The 17367-nt window shown below is 40.4% G+C and overlaps 1 protein-coding gene across 1 annotated transcript in view; it reads left to right on the forward strand.

The window, feature by feature from the left end:
• Positions 1-17367, forward strand: part of LOC115436836 (sickle tail protein homolog) — a 104125-nt gene that overhangs the window by 31787 nt on the left and 54971 nt on the right. The window contains exons 3-5 of the mRNA XM_030159793.1: positions 5331-5526; positions 8283-8481; positions 9891-9984. Coding sequence (XP_030015653.1) covers positions 5331-5526; positions 8283-8481; positions 9891-9984 — 489 coding nt within the window. The remainder of the gene's footprint in view (positions 1-5330; positions 5527-8282; positions 8482-9890; positions 9985-17367) is intronic.

Genomic DNA, 17367 nt, shown 5'->3' on the forward strand with positions numbered 1-17367 from the left:
ATTTATGCCCAGTGTTGTGTGTACATCCTTCTTTTTCCTGAAGTCAATTATAAGTTCTTTTGTTTTTTTGATGTCGAGTGTGAGGTTATTTTCTTTACACCACACTGTCAACCCCTGCACATCCTCCCTGCAGGCAGACTCATTGTTCTTACTGATCAGCCCCACCACTGTTGTGTCATCTGCGAACTTGATGATAGCATTGGTGTTATGGGATGGAGTGCAGTCGTGTGTACAGGGAGTAAAGGGGTTTAGCACACAACCTTGTGGGGCTCCTGTGCTCAGCGTCAGAGTGGAGGAGTGATGAGTACCCATCCTGACTGACTGTGGTCTGTTTGTCAAAATGTCCTTGACCCACAGGCAGATGTTGTGCTGTATGCCCAGGTTGTGCATTTTGAAGAACAGCATGCTGGGTAGAATAGTACTAAAAGCAGAGCTGGAGTCTACAAACAGCGGCTGTCCATATGTCCCCGGTTGTTCCAGGTGGTGCAGTACCATGTGGAGGACAGTGCAGATGGCGTCATCAGTTGACCTATTGCTCCTATATGCATACTGATGTGGGTCCAGGGTGGGTTGGAGGCCAGCCTTGATGTGATTAAGCACCAGTCTCTTGAAGCACTTCATGCTTATAAGTGTTAATCCGCAATCATTTAGCTCAGTCACTGCAGCCTGCTTGGGAACTGGCACTATGGTGGATGTCTTCAGACACATGGGCACAGAGCATTGCAACAGAGATAAGTTGAAGATAGTTGTAAAAATCTCAGCTAACTCTGCAGTGCAACCTCTGAGAACTCGTCCTGGTACTCAGTCTGGGCCAGCTGCCTTCCGAGTGTTGATGTTCTGGAGAGTACGTCTCACATCAGCAGTTTGCAGAGTGAGTGGCTGGCTGTTGGTGGTCGGAGCTGGAGTGACTGTAGTTGCTGTTGTTGATTGAGCTGCTCTGCCCAGGAATCTCTGTTGCTGGTCAGGCTGCGGTTGTGATTCTGTCCAGTGATTTGTCACAGACCTTGCCAAGCATGACAGGGGTCCAAGCTTTCGAAGTGATGTTCAGTCGTTCGTCTGTACATGGCTTTTGCATCCCAGATGCCCCTTTTCAGGTTCACTCTGGCCTCTCTGTACTGTAGTGTGTCCCCTGAGTGGAAAGCAGCATTGCGGGCCTTTAGTAGAAGGCACATATCTCTGGTCATCCAGGGCTCTTTGTTAGGGAACATCCTAATTTGTTTGGTAGTGGTCCATACAACTTTTGATGTAAACAGTACAGTCGAGGTGTAGACGTCCATGTTGTCCTCCTCAACTCCTCAAAGACTACAGCTGTGCAGCTTAATGTACCTTATCAATGCTTAGCCATTCTGGAATGAGCCTGTTTGTGTTTTATAATCTATGGCGCAGGAAGGCATTTTATCTGTAAAGCAGAGTCTCCCAACCTGAAGCACAATCCCTCTACTTTCTCTGATATGACTAACCAACAATGGACTTTCTTTTGTTATCACCCCTATCAGCAGCAAGAATAAAATGGCAAGGATAACTTTGAAAGCATGAGCATGCATGTATCTTAAGGTTTACAATTTGTATTTTCTGTCATAAAATTTACTGGAAATTAATTAAAGTTCTGCTAGCTACATTACCCTTAATATAAAGGTTAAAGGTTAACTCACTTTGTTATCCCTGTAGGGAAATTCAGTCTCTGCATTTTTCCCATCCATTCTAATACAAACACACAGTATCAATCAAACAATTTTTTTTTATATAGCACAAAATCATAAGAAAAGTTATCTCATGCACTTTTATTTCTGTATTTACTGTATTCACTTCCGGGAGCATACACCAGCAAGTCGGTCCCCCACTTCTCTCAGGCCTGTATACTGTTCTCTTGCTTGGATTTTCTCTGCTGGATCTAAGTTTAAAGTTGTGGATTGTGAAATAACTGCAAAGCTGGACTTTACCTGATATGTTTGGATTGTTTATCCTCACTGAATGAGTGGATTACCTGTATCCTGGGGACCTACTCCATCCTCACCTACTTCTATTGGGAGATGGATCTCCTGCATCAAGACCTCAGGACTCTAACATAGCGGCAGAACCTGACAACCTTGCAAATTCAACTTGTTGATTCTTTGTAGAACATGCTGATGAGCTACAGGGACATTGGTCCAATTTTTAAACTTGGTTTGGGTTTGTGTACCACAGAGACATATGAAATAAAATCAAACTAGAAATGTTACACGTTAAGGGATGCTGTTGTGCAGTTTTTTCTTTTCTCATTGGGTGATAGGAGCAGTGCCTAAGATCAGATTAGTACCTCTGTTAAGATAAGATAATATAAGATATACCTTTATTAGTCCCACAAGGGGAAATTCCAGGTGTACAGCAGCAAAGTACAAAAGCACACAAGAGCAAAAGAAGTGCAAAATAAAGATAAACACAAATCACGAAAGCTATATACATTATTTACAGCTGTTTACTGTTTCTGTGTGGCTGTAGATGTACAGAATTTGTTCCACAGGCTTAATTAATTAATGCTTCCCTGACTGCCAGAATACAATTGTTCAGCAGTTGATATTATACAGTATAGTACCATGAGAGAGTGCATGAACTCGAGTTTGTTTTTTTTTTTAAACCTGGACTGGTTTTGAAGCTGCAGGAAGTCTGTTTCCAAATTCATGTAACAATATTCTGTTTACCTCTTAATTTAAAAAAAAAAAAAAAGTTGGATTTCCAATTCATTCCCATTTAACATGCTCTGACAAGTCTGTGTGTTGACAAAAGGTTGGCTGCTGAGATAGAGGTTGTATTCACACAAACTCCTCCTCATGTTCTCTGTATGAAACTCAATGTGATCTCTCTTTTAGTTTTGGTGTTCTCATACTGGGTGCAGACTATACTTTGTCAGTGTGACTGTCAAGTACCCATTACAGAGAGTTTACATTGTGGTTTGTTAAAAGATAACCAGTTTCCAGCATTAACATTTTAATATCTGTACAGCTAATGTAGGGCATCCCATTTTTGAGACTTCTTTTCCGATCAAGCTCTTAATTTGACCAGTTAATCTCTTATATATTAGTAACTCCCCCCAAAAATTTCGGCCCAATCCGTACTAGTTTTAGACCCCCCCCCCCCCCCCCCCCCCACACACACACACACACACACACACACTCACACACGCGCACACACACATACACACACACACACACACACACACCGCCATCTTCAGGGTGCCCATCAGCCGAGTGCAGAAAGCCCATTTTTCAATGTAAAATCATGCATTTGTTGGTTAGTTATGCTATATTTGCTCATGCAAATGTCATATTGCACTGGGAGACTGATTATGACAGTTGTACTTCTGTGCCTTAGACTTCATTTTCATCCTCTGAGATGTTCCTCATCAAAGACCTGAGGTTCTGAAGATGGTCATCCTCACTAATTTTCCTCCCTCTGAGCCTGGGTTTAATATCTAACAGTGAGTCTAATTTAGATTTTATATTGGTCAGATCTCCAGGGTTATGCCAGTCTCTCCAGAGGCGGATCACATCACACAAAGCTAGAACACAGTTATGGTAGGCCTTTGTTGGAACTCTGGCTTTATTCCATATTGCCTCAACTTCTAGAAATATTTCTTTTGCTATGGTTTTACTGTCTTCTAATGGCTTTTCTATTGGCAGTGATTTGTACCTTTGAAGGACTGTTCTCACCAAAGGAAGCTGAGTGGCTGGAATAGCATTCAGTGAAGGGCCAATAACTTCCTCCCATTTATCTGCAGAGCCACCGTTTCTCTTCAAAGGGCCTCCAGGGTGCTTGACCTTTTTCTCTTCACTACTCTTGGGTGTTTTGCCTTTAGGATGACTTGGCATATTTACACTGAAAATGTGTTACCCTTCTCTGGAAAAAGAAATCTGGTACCTGCTGAACTGAAGAAAAGGGAAGGTACCGGATGGGTAATCTAGGATAAAATGTTCTCCAGTGAAAGCCCTGAGTGCATATCTTTGAAATAAGACTAGGCAATAAAGAAATCAGCAAAAACATGTGATTTTACCCATTTTTCATTGTCAAATAACCATGACCTTGTCTTAAAATCATGTTACCTTGACCTGTACATGATTTGAGACTAGGGAAGCACCGATACCGATACGAGAATCGGCACTGGCTCCGATACTCAGTGTGTGTACTCGTTCTCGTATTCATAAAAGACATCCGATACAAATGCACCGATACCACTTATGGCCATTTGACAGTCACAGTTCAGTGCAGCAGGTACGCGGCGGTGGAATAATGTGTGGGGAGTGTGGAGATTTTTCAAAATAAATGACAGTGATAAAAGTAACGCTGACTGCAAGTAACGTTAAAGACACAGACAGATACGGACGCAGTGTTCTGTCCGTCCTCTGCGTACATTCCATCTGTTTTCCAGGTGCTGGCGGGTGCGTAAACAGAATGAGAATACCAGTAGGTGTAAGGAGTGGTGCGGACCGCTGCCAGCAGAAGTGAAAACGAAACTTATCACTCATTTCTTTTTTCTCTACCTGCTGAAGCTAAGCTTTTAAACCTTACCAGTGAAAGTCCTGCAAAATTAGTATCACATTAGTGTTGCCTCCGTCGTCTCCATGTTTGTTATTACTGACTTTCTTCTTCTTCTTCTCAAAAAACTTTACTCTTCTTCATGGTGTTTGTCCAGTATGGTTAATTCAGAGTGGCGCCCCCTGGTGGATTAATTGAGAAACGCTCATTCCAACACATTAAATGTCAGTAGCAGCACTTTTTTCCAGTCAGACTAATGACAATGACAATAAAGCACATTTACAAAAGGAACTAAGAACTGGAATGGGATTATTAAGTACTCGTATCGGTACTCGGTATCGGCAAGTACTCAAATGTAAGTACTTGTACTCGGTCTGGAAAAAAGTGGTATCGGTGCATCCCTACTTTTGATACAGCAAAGGTTTTGCAGGTAACTGGAAATCTTTATTTGTGAATAAGAGCAGCTTTTGCTGTATATGCCACTGCTACCTTTTTCTAGGATGTCGAGTCTTTAGCAGTGTGTATCGAAATGAGGGAGAGAGAATGTCTTTTGCACAAGTTTTGAGAAATTTGACATTTTCTACAACCACTGGCCTGGATGAAGTCATTTTTATTCATTTTTCCAGCCATTTTATTTTTGTCTTACAACCTTTTTGTCTTACAGCCTATAAATCTGACTGACCATGAGCTCAAATACATTGTTCTCCAGGCAACACTTATGCTGTGTGTTGTATGACCTATCCTGAACAGACAGTTATCCATTTTGCATCCATTGTTCCCTCAGTCACTTATTTTTATTATCTGTTTTTCATCTCATACAGGCCAGAAACCCCCAACCTCCTGAAAGCCCCCACTGTACAGGTGTCCTGGGCTTGGCACAGCAGGAGTCTGTGGCTGCAGTGACCATGTCTAAAGGAGAAGGGCTACCGACTGCAGGACAATTTACCAGGGGTTGTAAAGCCAGAGCAAGTCTACCTGTAGGTCGCTCCAGTAGTCACTCTAAAGAGAGATCGAAAGGTAGGCAGATGAACACACTCACACATGTAGATTCATACAGAAATTAGGGTTGGATAATTGCCATAGATGCACTGAAATTTCCTACATCCAACATCCAAAGGATTTAAAAGTGTTAAGGACACCAAATGGATACCATCTGTGGGGGGACAGAGCTGAAAGGATGTTTTTTCTAATGATGACACAATTAAATTAACTTGCAAATGAAATAGTTGACCAGTGTCATTTTTTGAATACAAGTTGCTCCAATGAAAATGAATGTGCTGTATTTTTTAGAGTGTTATATAATCTTCGCAATAAAGTTGGATTACAAACATTCTAACAAAATGACAAGATGTATTCCCAAATAAAGTGCAGGTTTTTTTTTTTTTTTGCCATGAAACAACAAAATCTGTCAAAGTCAGACTCACAGTCAAAACAACCAACACACAATGACCAAATATTAAAGTGTGCTGGACTTTGTTATCAGTGACAATGATAAAACAAAGACAAATCTTGTATTTTTCCCTCCCAAAATAATAAGTCATTATATTTATATTCTATTTGTATCTTCAAAACACAAGGATGTGAGTTTGATGATGGCTCAGCATTTTGCAGGATTTCATCTATAGCCCCTTTTACACAGCACTTCTGTTCCGGGAATATTTCACCTTTATTTTGGAACGACGTCTGTGTAAACGAAATGGTGGGATAATTTGGTTCCACCTCTGTCACGGCTAATGTCTCTGAAGGTAGTAACAGAGTAGTAGTAGTAGTAACAAAGGTGGAATCATGATTCCAGAATGCTATGTAAAAGGAACACCTCTTGTTCTGCAACCGAGGTGTGATGTTTTGATTACGCATTGCATGTGCAACCCCCATGCTGAGGGGATTTAAAAACGAGCACGGGCCGTCTACAGTATAACACGACCAGAGAGATGTCAAACTGAAGAGACGCTGAGATCCGTGAGCTATTGTCACTTCGGATGGAGGACTCTATCCATGCTAACATTGTCCTTCCTCCATTGTTGTTTTGAGAACCAACACCGTTATGCTCGGGGTGTTTCTGATGCAGAAGTTATACGTCACACTATATGTTGCACTGCATCACTGCCCCTTTTATTCCGGAATGCAGGTTTGCTGTGTAAAAGTAAAGCCTGTCTCACCTCTGTTACTCCTTTGGCTTGGCTGTGTAAATTGGTCAGTTGGTGGAAAAAAGGTGGGATCACCATCTCACCTTTTTTCTGGGATCTCTGTGTAAATGTGGCTTATGACTGGCAAAACTCACAGGAAACTGCAACAATTTGCGGAAAAGCTGTGATAATTGGATGAAATTATAAGGTTGCACAGAGTTGGTTCAGTAATTTCTATTAATTGTGCTTAATACCTTTAATTAAATTCATTCAGTCTTTACTACATATATGATTAGTCTAAACACAAATGGATGCAGTGCCTTGTGACTTACACACATATATATCCACAGGCTTGTAATTATAGCTATTAACTAAACAGAACCTGTTACCATGTTGAATAAGGCCACAGGCAACTGTAGTTCTTTGACACTCAAGGTTATTCAATACTCAGCTTTCAAAAAGCTTTGTTAGTCACAAGAAGCATTCAGAAAAACATCCCTATGAGAAAGTCAGTCTGTATCATTCAGAATAATTTTAGCTCAGATAGGATAATGACTTAGAATTGTCAAAACTATTATTTGGATCAGGTTTAAACCTTAGATCCTGAATGTGTTTCAGGTCCATTGTCTAAGATTTTTTTAGGAAGATAGCAGAAATTTAATATTGTTCATAATTGTTTTCCTTATTTTGTAATCACCTGAATAATAACAACATCAGTAGTGTTTTTGTTACCATAGGATGAGTTTTATGTACATAGGGAAATAGTAAGTACCATGTTCTTTGCTCAGAATGGACTTCCTTTTCTCCTTTATCCCATGTTAGAGGAGGTGACATCTAGTCTTCAGGTGCATTACTTAAAATTTAAGGTTATCAAGACACTGAAATTTGAATTACTTTAATTTGAGGTATTTTATCCCATCATTGTAGAATAGTAGTGGTTAATATACTAATACTTGAAGATAAAAATGAAATCTTTATTGACATACAGTTTCACAACATATTAACTATATTTCAGTTTGCTTTTAATGACAAAAATTGAACATAGGAAATATGAGATGACTAAGATGCAAAAAAAAAAAAAAAAAAAAAAAAAAAAGACCATTACAGAAATGAAAGACCAAGATATCAAATCAATATAAATGGCCATAGTTCTCCATTGAAATCATAGCAAAAGAAGAATGGGGTTCAACAAGATACTGTCATTATGATTATATGCAATAATTATGATTATTTAAAATAAATGCAACATAGTGATTCTGTAATAATGATGTTGGAGTACGGAACAGATTTAAAATCCCCTGAACTAAAACAGCAAACTGGCAAACCAACCAGTGAAGGCCTTTTGCATCTTTGTTGCCACCATAGGGAAAGTAGATAGGGGTCTCTCACAATCTGCATCTTTGGCATTAGATGTCAATAAATATTACAGACTGAACCTATAATGGATTTTGCCAGTATTGCACAGACAACACTATCATTTATCTCAAAACAGCAGAGGGTATGTAACCTGAGCGACCATGGCAATGAAGACCATTCTATCTGCAGAGAATTGTGCTGTTAGTCTCATGATTTGAATGCATGTATACCTGTTGGATGTAAGCCCTCTGTCAGAGACTGAAGCAGGTCTTGACTGTGTGTCCCGTTCAGGTGTGCTGTACCTGCAGTATGGGGAGGAGACTAAGCAGGTCTATATGTCTTCAGAAATAATGAGTCAGGATGCTCTGCGGGCCATGTTTATAAGCGCCTTCCCACAACAGCTCACCATGAAGATGCTGCAGTCTCCCAACATGGCCATCTACATCAAAGATACAAGCCGCAATGGCTACTATGGTCTTGAGGACATCAGGTGAGGGACATTTTATTCAGATTCAAAGTGTTGCTAAGTTCTAAGACATTTTTAAACTTTAAACATAAAACTGAATTTTATGACTTAACGCTACAATCCTTGTTAGTTGAAATCATGGGGAAAAAAACGACATAATTACTTGTTGGCATATTTTAATTCTATTTGTCTAAGGTAAACCAAGAATTCTTCCATATTTTTGGACTAATCATAAGTACTTTCTGACAGGGATGGGGGTAAAATACATGTAGTTATACCTGTAGTTAATATTTTTGGTAGTTATGACTCAACTGTCCTGGCTTCTCTGTATCACAGTGAAATGAAATAGTGTTTTTAGTCTTTCATTTTGGAACAAGAGGAGGGGCTGTAGAAGAAAGTTAGTAGCTGTAGTTTTAAATTCTGGTGTTTTATTTTTTCATCAGTCTCCTGCACCTCGAATTGTGATAAAACACTTGAATCCTAGCAATAATACAGGTGTCTTTTTTATAGATTAAAACACCTCAACATTCCACTTTTTGTCTTAAAATCATCTTGAGCCTTCCTACTTGTATGATGATTTTGGATCATTCTACAACAACATGAAATTTGTGTTTAAAAATCAGTACTTTGGTCAGAGATATGTGACCCAGTTGTTGTTAAGTTTGTGTTTGCCAAGCTTCCTCATTTTCTGACAGACACTGAACCCAGTATATCACCAAATCTTGATGGTTTAACATACTATTGCTCTTTAGATGGCCATTTTTTAGTTGGTAAAGCAGTACAAAAAGCACTAACCTTTCAGTCCTTCATATAATTTTGTATTAGGTGATTTTCTTTCCTAGTGTCCCTAAAATACTCCTGCATCACATCCACACCTGGAGATTTAGATCCTCCTCATCTAGTGTCAGCATCTTTGTCACTTTTTATTAGTGGTGATAAAATTAAGCAATTCAATTATATAAATTATGTACCTTTGATGTTTGCAATAACTGAAGTTCATCGTTCATCCCTAATTTTTTTTATATCACTATAAACCTTTTCCCCCCTTTCTTATCTTTTGGATTTAAATAATTTAGTGTCACTATTAACATGACAAGAGAACCTAACATCTTATTAATATGAATCGAATCAAATCATATTTATTATAGTGCCAAATCATAACAAAAGTTATCTCATAACACTTTACATTTAGAGCTGGTGTAGACCAGCCTCGTAATAACCCAACTCACAGACACCAACAGAATCCTCCAGGACCAAACACTTGGTGAAGACTATTAAACCATTTCAACCTTCAATCAAATAGAAAACAGTACACTGACCTGCCTGTTCTGAAAATGTAGAAGGAGTAAAAGTACAGATATTTGTGTTAAAATGTTGGGAGTAAAAAGAAAATTTAATGTTAATGTCTCGGCTCTGCTTGTTTTTGATTTCAGAAACATTGCACCTCACTCTTGTCTGAAGGTTTACCATAAGGACCCTGCACATGTGTTCAACCGCCACACTGGGCCCACCAACACTGAGGGAAGGGTCAGTCACTAACACTTATTTCTAAGCCTCCACTCACTACATACAGCTCTAGACATCAGACCTATTCTGCCTATGGCCTGTTGTGGGATTTGAAGACAAAACAAAAAAATGACCACTCTGAGATGAGGTTCTTGAAGAAGAAATGCTTTGTTCATTTTAGGAGCTTGTTTTTGCATAGATAAAAGCACACACAGCAACCAAAGTACAGTTGGGATGTGAGGAGAGACCTCTGTTGACCATCCAAAAGAAAGACACCTTTATACCCAAAAGTTACTATGTCAGGCACTTGCTGCATCCATTACACATTTGATAATGACAACAGTTTACAGGCAGGATGGCATTTAACGTACAGGGTAACATTTTGATAATGATGACATCTTAATGCAAACATATCATCTTCTTGATACAAAGAATAATCATGCTGCAGGACATACAAAGGCCATAACAGATTACGGCAATTACGTCAGAATAATCAGTAATAAGGACACAAGGAAACACACTACTTTTTCACCTGTGTTATCCCACAACTCAAAATAATAACCTATATTACTAAGGTTACATATTTAGATATAAATAATTAGATATTCAATTATTAGAGCAGTTTATGTTGGGCTGGGTTTTAGGGGATCGTGCTGTGAATGTGAATGCAGTGATTACCCGGGGAACTCATCTGCTCTGAATCAAATGGCACTGGAAGACACTAATAAAGATTAAATGAACTGACCACAGGGGGAAATTCACTGTTTTCATCAGCTCAATAAAAAAAAAGAAATTAAACCATGTAAACACAGAATAAATCAATAATTGAGTCCATGACTCAAATGTCTGTGATAGCAGTGGGCATGAGGGATCTTCTATACCTCTCAGTCCTGCATGTCAAGGCTATGCCTTAGTGTCTTGCACCCTTACTCAGGCACATCTCACTGCTACAATAACCTGGGTGTCTAGCATCTCTCCAAAAACAACCAGCTGTTTTTTTCACCAGCTGTTTTGCAATCCTTTTGTTTGATGCTGCCTCCTCAACAGACAACAGCATAGATGTGTGCACTGGCAACAACTGACTTGTAAAACATGTGCAGCATCTTTGGGCAGACAGTAAAAGACCTCAGCCTTTCTGAAAACCACCATGATATCTTCAGTCAAGTCATTTTAACGATGTGTAATGGTAGGGCCACAAGTCTGTAGTCTGGCTCAGCTGACCAGCCTACTTTGGGTATTGGTGTAAGACATGATATTTTCTACAGAGGTGGAATCCTCCCTAACTATAGACTCAGGTTGAAGATCTTTTGGAGAATTTCACACACTTGCGCAGTAAGGATGTGCCGTTACATCGATTATTAGATTCATTGCGATGAGACACATGGTGATTCAGTAACAATTCATAAATGTTCAAAAATGATTAGTTTTCATTATTACTAAATGACAGGAACACAACCGCAGCGCACGGCTGGAAAATAAAAGTGCTGCATGCCGCCCGGATGCCTTAAGGACCAGAACAGGGGGAACACAGTAAAACTAACTCTAACTGTCTGGTTACAGTTACAGAGCGTGAGATTCACCCAACAGGTTTAAAAGCTGGCATTTGGAAGCAGGGCTGTTGTGCTCTGATGCGGATGCTGGAGCACAGATACAAACTTCTGAACACAAAGTATTTTGCCCAGAAAGCAGTTCCTGAACTGCACAATGAGACCAAAACCAAAGTAGTGGAATCACTGAGGAAAGCACGTGGGATAGCTCCAACATGTGATGCATGCTTTGATTGTGGATAACGAAATCTATAGTTACCTCCACCAAGGAAGTTATGTTTTTGTCGACGTTGGTTTGTCTGTTTGTCTGTTTGATTGTGTGCAAGATAACTCAAAAAGTTATGGACGGATTTGGATGAAAATTTCAGGAAATGTTGATACTGGCACAAGGTACAAATGATTAAATTTTGGTGGTGATCGAGGGGTGGGGGGCCCACTGATCTGCCTTGGCGGAGGTCCGCGCTCTATGAGTGCTTTTCTAGAAAAGACAGCGCAGACCTCCGCCAAAGCAGATCAGTGCCCCCCCCCACCCCCAATCACCACTAAAATTTAATCATTTGTTCCTTGTGCCAGTATCAACATTTCCTGAAATTTTCATCCGAATCCGGGGCACTGATCTGCCTTGGCGGAGGTCTGCACTCCCCGAGTGCTTCTAGTTTTGAAAAATATTGCTTTTGATTAGGGATGCACCGATGCCGATACGAGTATCAGCACTGGCGCCAATACTCAGTGTGTGTACTTGTACTCGAACTCGTAAAAGACATCTGATACAAATGCACCGATACCACTTATGGCCGTTTGACAGTCACAGTTCAGTGCAGCAGGTATGCGGCGGTGGAATAATGTGTGGGGAGTGTGAAGAGTGTGGAGATTTTTCAAAATAAATGACGGTGATAAAAGTAACGCTGACTGCAAGTAACGTTAAAGACAGACAGATACGGACGCAGTGTTCTGCCCGTCCTCTGCGTACATTCCATCCATTTTCCAGGTGCTGGCTGATGCGTAAACAGAATGAGAATACCAGCCGGTGTAAGGAGTGGTGCGGACCGCTGCCAGCAGAAGTGTAAATGAAGCTTATCACTCATTTCTCTTTTCTCTTCCTGCTGAAGCTAAGCTTTTAAACCTTACCAGTGAAAACGCTGCAATATTAGTATCACATTAGTGTTGCCTTCGTTGTCTCCATGTTTGTTATTACTGACTTTCTTCTTCTTCTCAAAAAACTTTACTCTTCTTCATGGTATTAGTCCAGTATGGTTAATTCAGAGTGGCGCCCCCTGGTGGAATAATTGAGAAACGCTCATTCCAACACATTAAATGTCAGTAGCGGCACTTTTTTCGAATCAGACTAATGACAATGACAATAAAGCACATTTACAAAAGGAACTAAGAACTGGAATGGGATTATTAAGTACTCGTATCGGTACTCGGTATCGGCAAGTACTCAAATGTAAGTACTCGTACTCGGTCTGGAAAAAAGTGGTATCGGTGCATCCCTACTTTTGATACAGCAAAGGTTTTGCAGGTAACTGGAAATCTTTATTTGTGAATAAGAGCAGCTTTTGCTGTATATGCCACTGCTACCTTTTTCCTGTTGGTTCCCTGGTGGAAAATATGTTGGATCATTCAGTGGTTTGACACAAATGAAAGATAATGGAGGCAAATTTGTTTGATTACTTGAATTTATAGATACTGATAAATATACCTTGTTTAAAAGTATGAAGTACCCACAGACAGAGAAAAAAATCTTGAATGGGGAAAAAGATGCATCGAAAATTGTTATAATTGTAATAATTGTTATAATCATAATTATTGTGATAATCGTTGATTAATCGAATCGTAGCACCCTGAATTGTTATCGAATAGAATCGTGTGGTGCCTCAGATGGCACACCCCTTTTGAGCAGCACAGTCCTTAAGAAGCTTTGAACACACACCATCTGAACCAGCTGCTTTCCCAGGACACAGTTTCTGCAGTTCCCTCTGCACCCCTGCTACTGTGACAGACAGCATAGGGGGTCCTGGTGTTTGTGGATTTAGGGATGAACAGTTGTGAAGGAGATAGTGGAGGAGGAAGGTATGATCCGAAGCTGGAGGAACAATAGGATGACGATGGAGTTGCTGCTGAAGTGGATGGAGGCTGTGTGGCTGTGGCTGTGGCTGTGGTTGTGCCAGCTGTGGTGGTGTCAAACCTGTTGAAGAATTGGTGTTCATTGTCCACATCACCCGCTATTGCCTGGGTAGTCCTTGTCCTGAAGTCAGTGATGGTATCGAGTCTCTTCCACAACTCTCTGATGTTGTGCTGCAGCTTCCTTGCTACATTGTTTTTGTTGTCCTTTTTTACTTGCTTCAGTCTCCTCTTCAGCTCATGTTGCACTTATGTAAGTGCAATATGAACTGCAACATCTCCATTTTTCCAGTACAACATCACTTTGGAAAGTGACAATGCACAAGAAATAACTTTTTTTGTCAACTTAAAACATTGTTTACATGTTGACAAGAGGAACAAATGTAAAGAAAAATATCAGTTTTCACATCACCAGTTTTAAACAACTGCTAATACTTCGAGGTATAATGGTACAAATTTCGGTTTGGTACGTTTTGGGTACAGGGGTCTTCGGGTCAATACGTTTTCGGTACAGTGAAGGAGACCAGTAAAGGGTGGCGAGGGGTGCTCTGTAACTACTTGAGGGACATGTGACATTTCTACAAAATATTGTTCAGTCATTTGTGCATTAACAGGCACCCCACATGTTCCGTATTTTTGAATGTTCAATGTTTGTTTATGGCAAACACTGTAATTTACTGAGTGTTTTTGAATGCCTCAGTATTCCCTGAGGTGCTGTGAACGTGACCTCACAGTAACACCACAGCAGAGGCACGGTGGAGGAGAAGAGGAGCAGGTTCACTTGATTTTGCCAACTTGAGTTAAAAAATAAAAACCTTTTTGCAATAAAGGAACCTGTGGACTCTTTTGTGCCACAAAGCTGCAACATACCGAAAACTGAAAGTGAAACTTAACATGCTTTGAAAGTTCGACCCAGCTTCTGTGCCTCTCTTTTACTCTCTGTTGTCATGTTTTGGGGGGTTTTTTGCAGTGAGGCTGAGAATTCGCTGCTGCTGAATGTATACTTAGCGCCATTAAAAATGTACGAGTCAGAAAATTCTGTATATATGGAGATATATTAAATTAATTGGTTTGGGGTTACCTTCATATTAAAGAGGGAAGTATTGGTCATTAGAGAATGCTTTGTGGACAAATTGTGATCAACTTAGCACATTTATTCAGTGCACCGAATACAGGTACTCAGAAGTTGGAAGTGTCATCATTCAATATCAGGTGTGTCCACCTCTGGCTTCCAAACAAGCAGTGCAGCAACAACGCATGGAAGTGACAAGTCTCATGATCCTGTCCTGAGGGATCTGAGCTTGTCTCATGTTCTCTGGCACTCAGACAACTGATTGTACTGCGATGACAGCAAAGATAGCTAGTGACTTCACCACGGCTCAGACCTGTGCTTAAAATGCCAATGGCACATTCTCTCTGTTATATCGTAAGACGTGGTATTTTGAGCTGGCAAAAACATTTCTCCGTTTTCTTTGCGACCTTTATATAGGCTATTGACCACACCTGAAGTTACCAGTCAAGCGTGACTCTGTACAAGAGATTTGACTCAGTGTCTGGCATTAAGGGATTAGTCCAAATACCAACGTTGCACGCGTTGGGAATGAAAAAAATACGGCTGTTAACTGTTACTCATCTCATGAACAACACATACAAAATAGGCACCTGAGCAAATCCTTTTCTGGAAATTACACCACATGTTTGGACTGTGCATTTTTAATGGCGTTAAGTATATATGGGGGAAACTCTGCACATGGGTTCTGCTTGGCTCCACCCGGCTTCCAGAGTGTTTGCGTTCTTCACATAGGTTAAATGTATTTGTTTTGTACACCTCCATATTGTTTCAAAGGCCCCAAACCAAAATGGTTCTGTACAAATGAGTGCACCGTTACACCCCTACTAATCCTAAATTGCGTTTCTTCTTTTTTTTTTTTTTCTTGAATGTGTTATAGCTTGAATGTCAGGAATGGTTGTCTTTAAAAATGAAATGAAATTAACTGTGGGGAACACAGTGATGCAGTGCCTCACAGCAAGATGGTCCTGGGTTCAATTCCAACACCAGCCAATGGGGTGACCTTTCTGTGAGGAGTTTGCATGTTCCCCGTGTCTCTCCAGGATCTCTGGCTTCCTCTCATCATCAAAAGATATGCACTCAATTGGTTAATTGGTAATTGGTTAACCTAAATTGCCCATAGGTGTGAATTTGAAAGTGATTGGTTGTTCATCTCTATATGTCAGCTCTGTGATGAACTGGCGACATGTCCAGGGTGTACCCCGCCTCTGCCCATTGGTAGCTGGGATAGGCTCCAGCATCCCTGCAACCCTGTTGAGGACCAAGCGGTTCATAACGTGAATGAATGAAACCGGACAAAACATGAATATATTGCATTCATACAATCTACACTGAAATACTGGTCAGAATATATTATCAGTGCTTTCTCACTGTTTCTCAAATGTCCTTTCCCTCCCCTGGTCTTGGGCTAGACAACAGCTCTGCCGCATGTGACGAACTGCGCTAGCATTGGACAGAAAAGTTGGGGGCGGGGTGAATCAGAGACAGCTGGTGTTGATGAAAATAGACGTGGTGCTCCTACATACAGTTATCATTTTTGGAATATAAATTGTATTTTTCATACACAAATTTACGAAAATAACGTTAACACTCAAGAAAAGCTCAGTCGGAGCCAGTTTCATAATACGGGCATCTGACCAAATGTCAATGGCACATTCAGTCTCTTCATTGCTCCACGTCTGTCCACAGCTCATAGCTGCTGCTATTAGCTCTGACCACCCGTAAACCTCGGCTACTTCCAGTGGCTACGGTGGCTCGTCAAGCACAAAAAGGTGCAAGATTCCTTGGTTTGGTTCGGTTCAAGGTCGGTTATGTTCACACCAGAAGTGAACCGGCGCAGAGTCCGTTTGGAAGCGCTTGTTTGGTTCGAATCAGAGTTCGCATGTTTGTATTCACACCAAAACAAAAGGTCCGGACTTTCTGGGGAAACGAACTCTGGTCCGTTTTAAATGGACCAAATGTGGTAGGTGTGAATATATGAATACACCCTTTGTTTCACAGATCTGGAGTATTGATCCAATCTGGAGTGTTTAAAAACTAAGGTTAGATCTGTTCATGTCCTCAGTCTTGTTGGGTGGTAGTATCTATTGAAGTTTCCCTGTGGGCAAGTTGTTATGGCTGAGCACTGCACATGACCCTATTGCTCAGCTTGTCTCACACACTGGGAGGTTGTCTGTGTGTGTTGGACTAATATGAGCAGAAACAGGCTCAACAAAGTTGCAGCAAACATGATGTTCCCCCTAAATGATCCATTTGACTCCAGGACAATCAGTAACACATGTCACCCTGTTATGACCCGTAATGATAAAACCCCCATGACTAATCATAAACAGGCAGGAAACATAGCAGGACACTTTAGAAATGATGAGTAGAGTTGTTAAACATGTAAGCTATGTTCTTCGCCATGCAAAGCATGCATTGAAATATGGTTGGAAGGCAGTTGTAATGCTATTGATGAATGAGTATTTGTTGCATTAGAATACTGACAACCAAGCACATACAGAGGAGGGAAAGGAGTGGCCCACCTGCTACCTTTTCTTTTTTCCTTTTTTATTATTTTAGTTTGGACATATCAATGACTAATAAAGAAAAATATTTGATTGTTAATAAGAAGAAGAAGAAAAGAAGAAGAAGAAGCTTGGTTTTTGGGTTTGGGACATTGTT

The sequence above is a fragment of the Sphaeramia orbicularis genome, chromosome 17 (assembly GCF_902148855.1).
Source record: "Sphaeramia orbicularis chromosome 17, fSphaOr1.1, whole genome shotgun sequence".
NCBI classification, from domain to species: Eukaryota; Metazoa; Chordata; class Actinopteri; order Kurtiformes; family Apogonidae; genus Sphaeramia; species Sphaeramia orbicularis.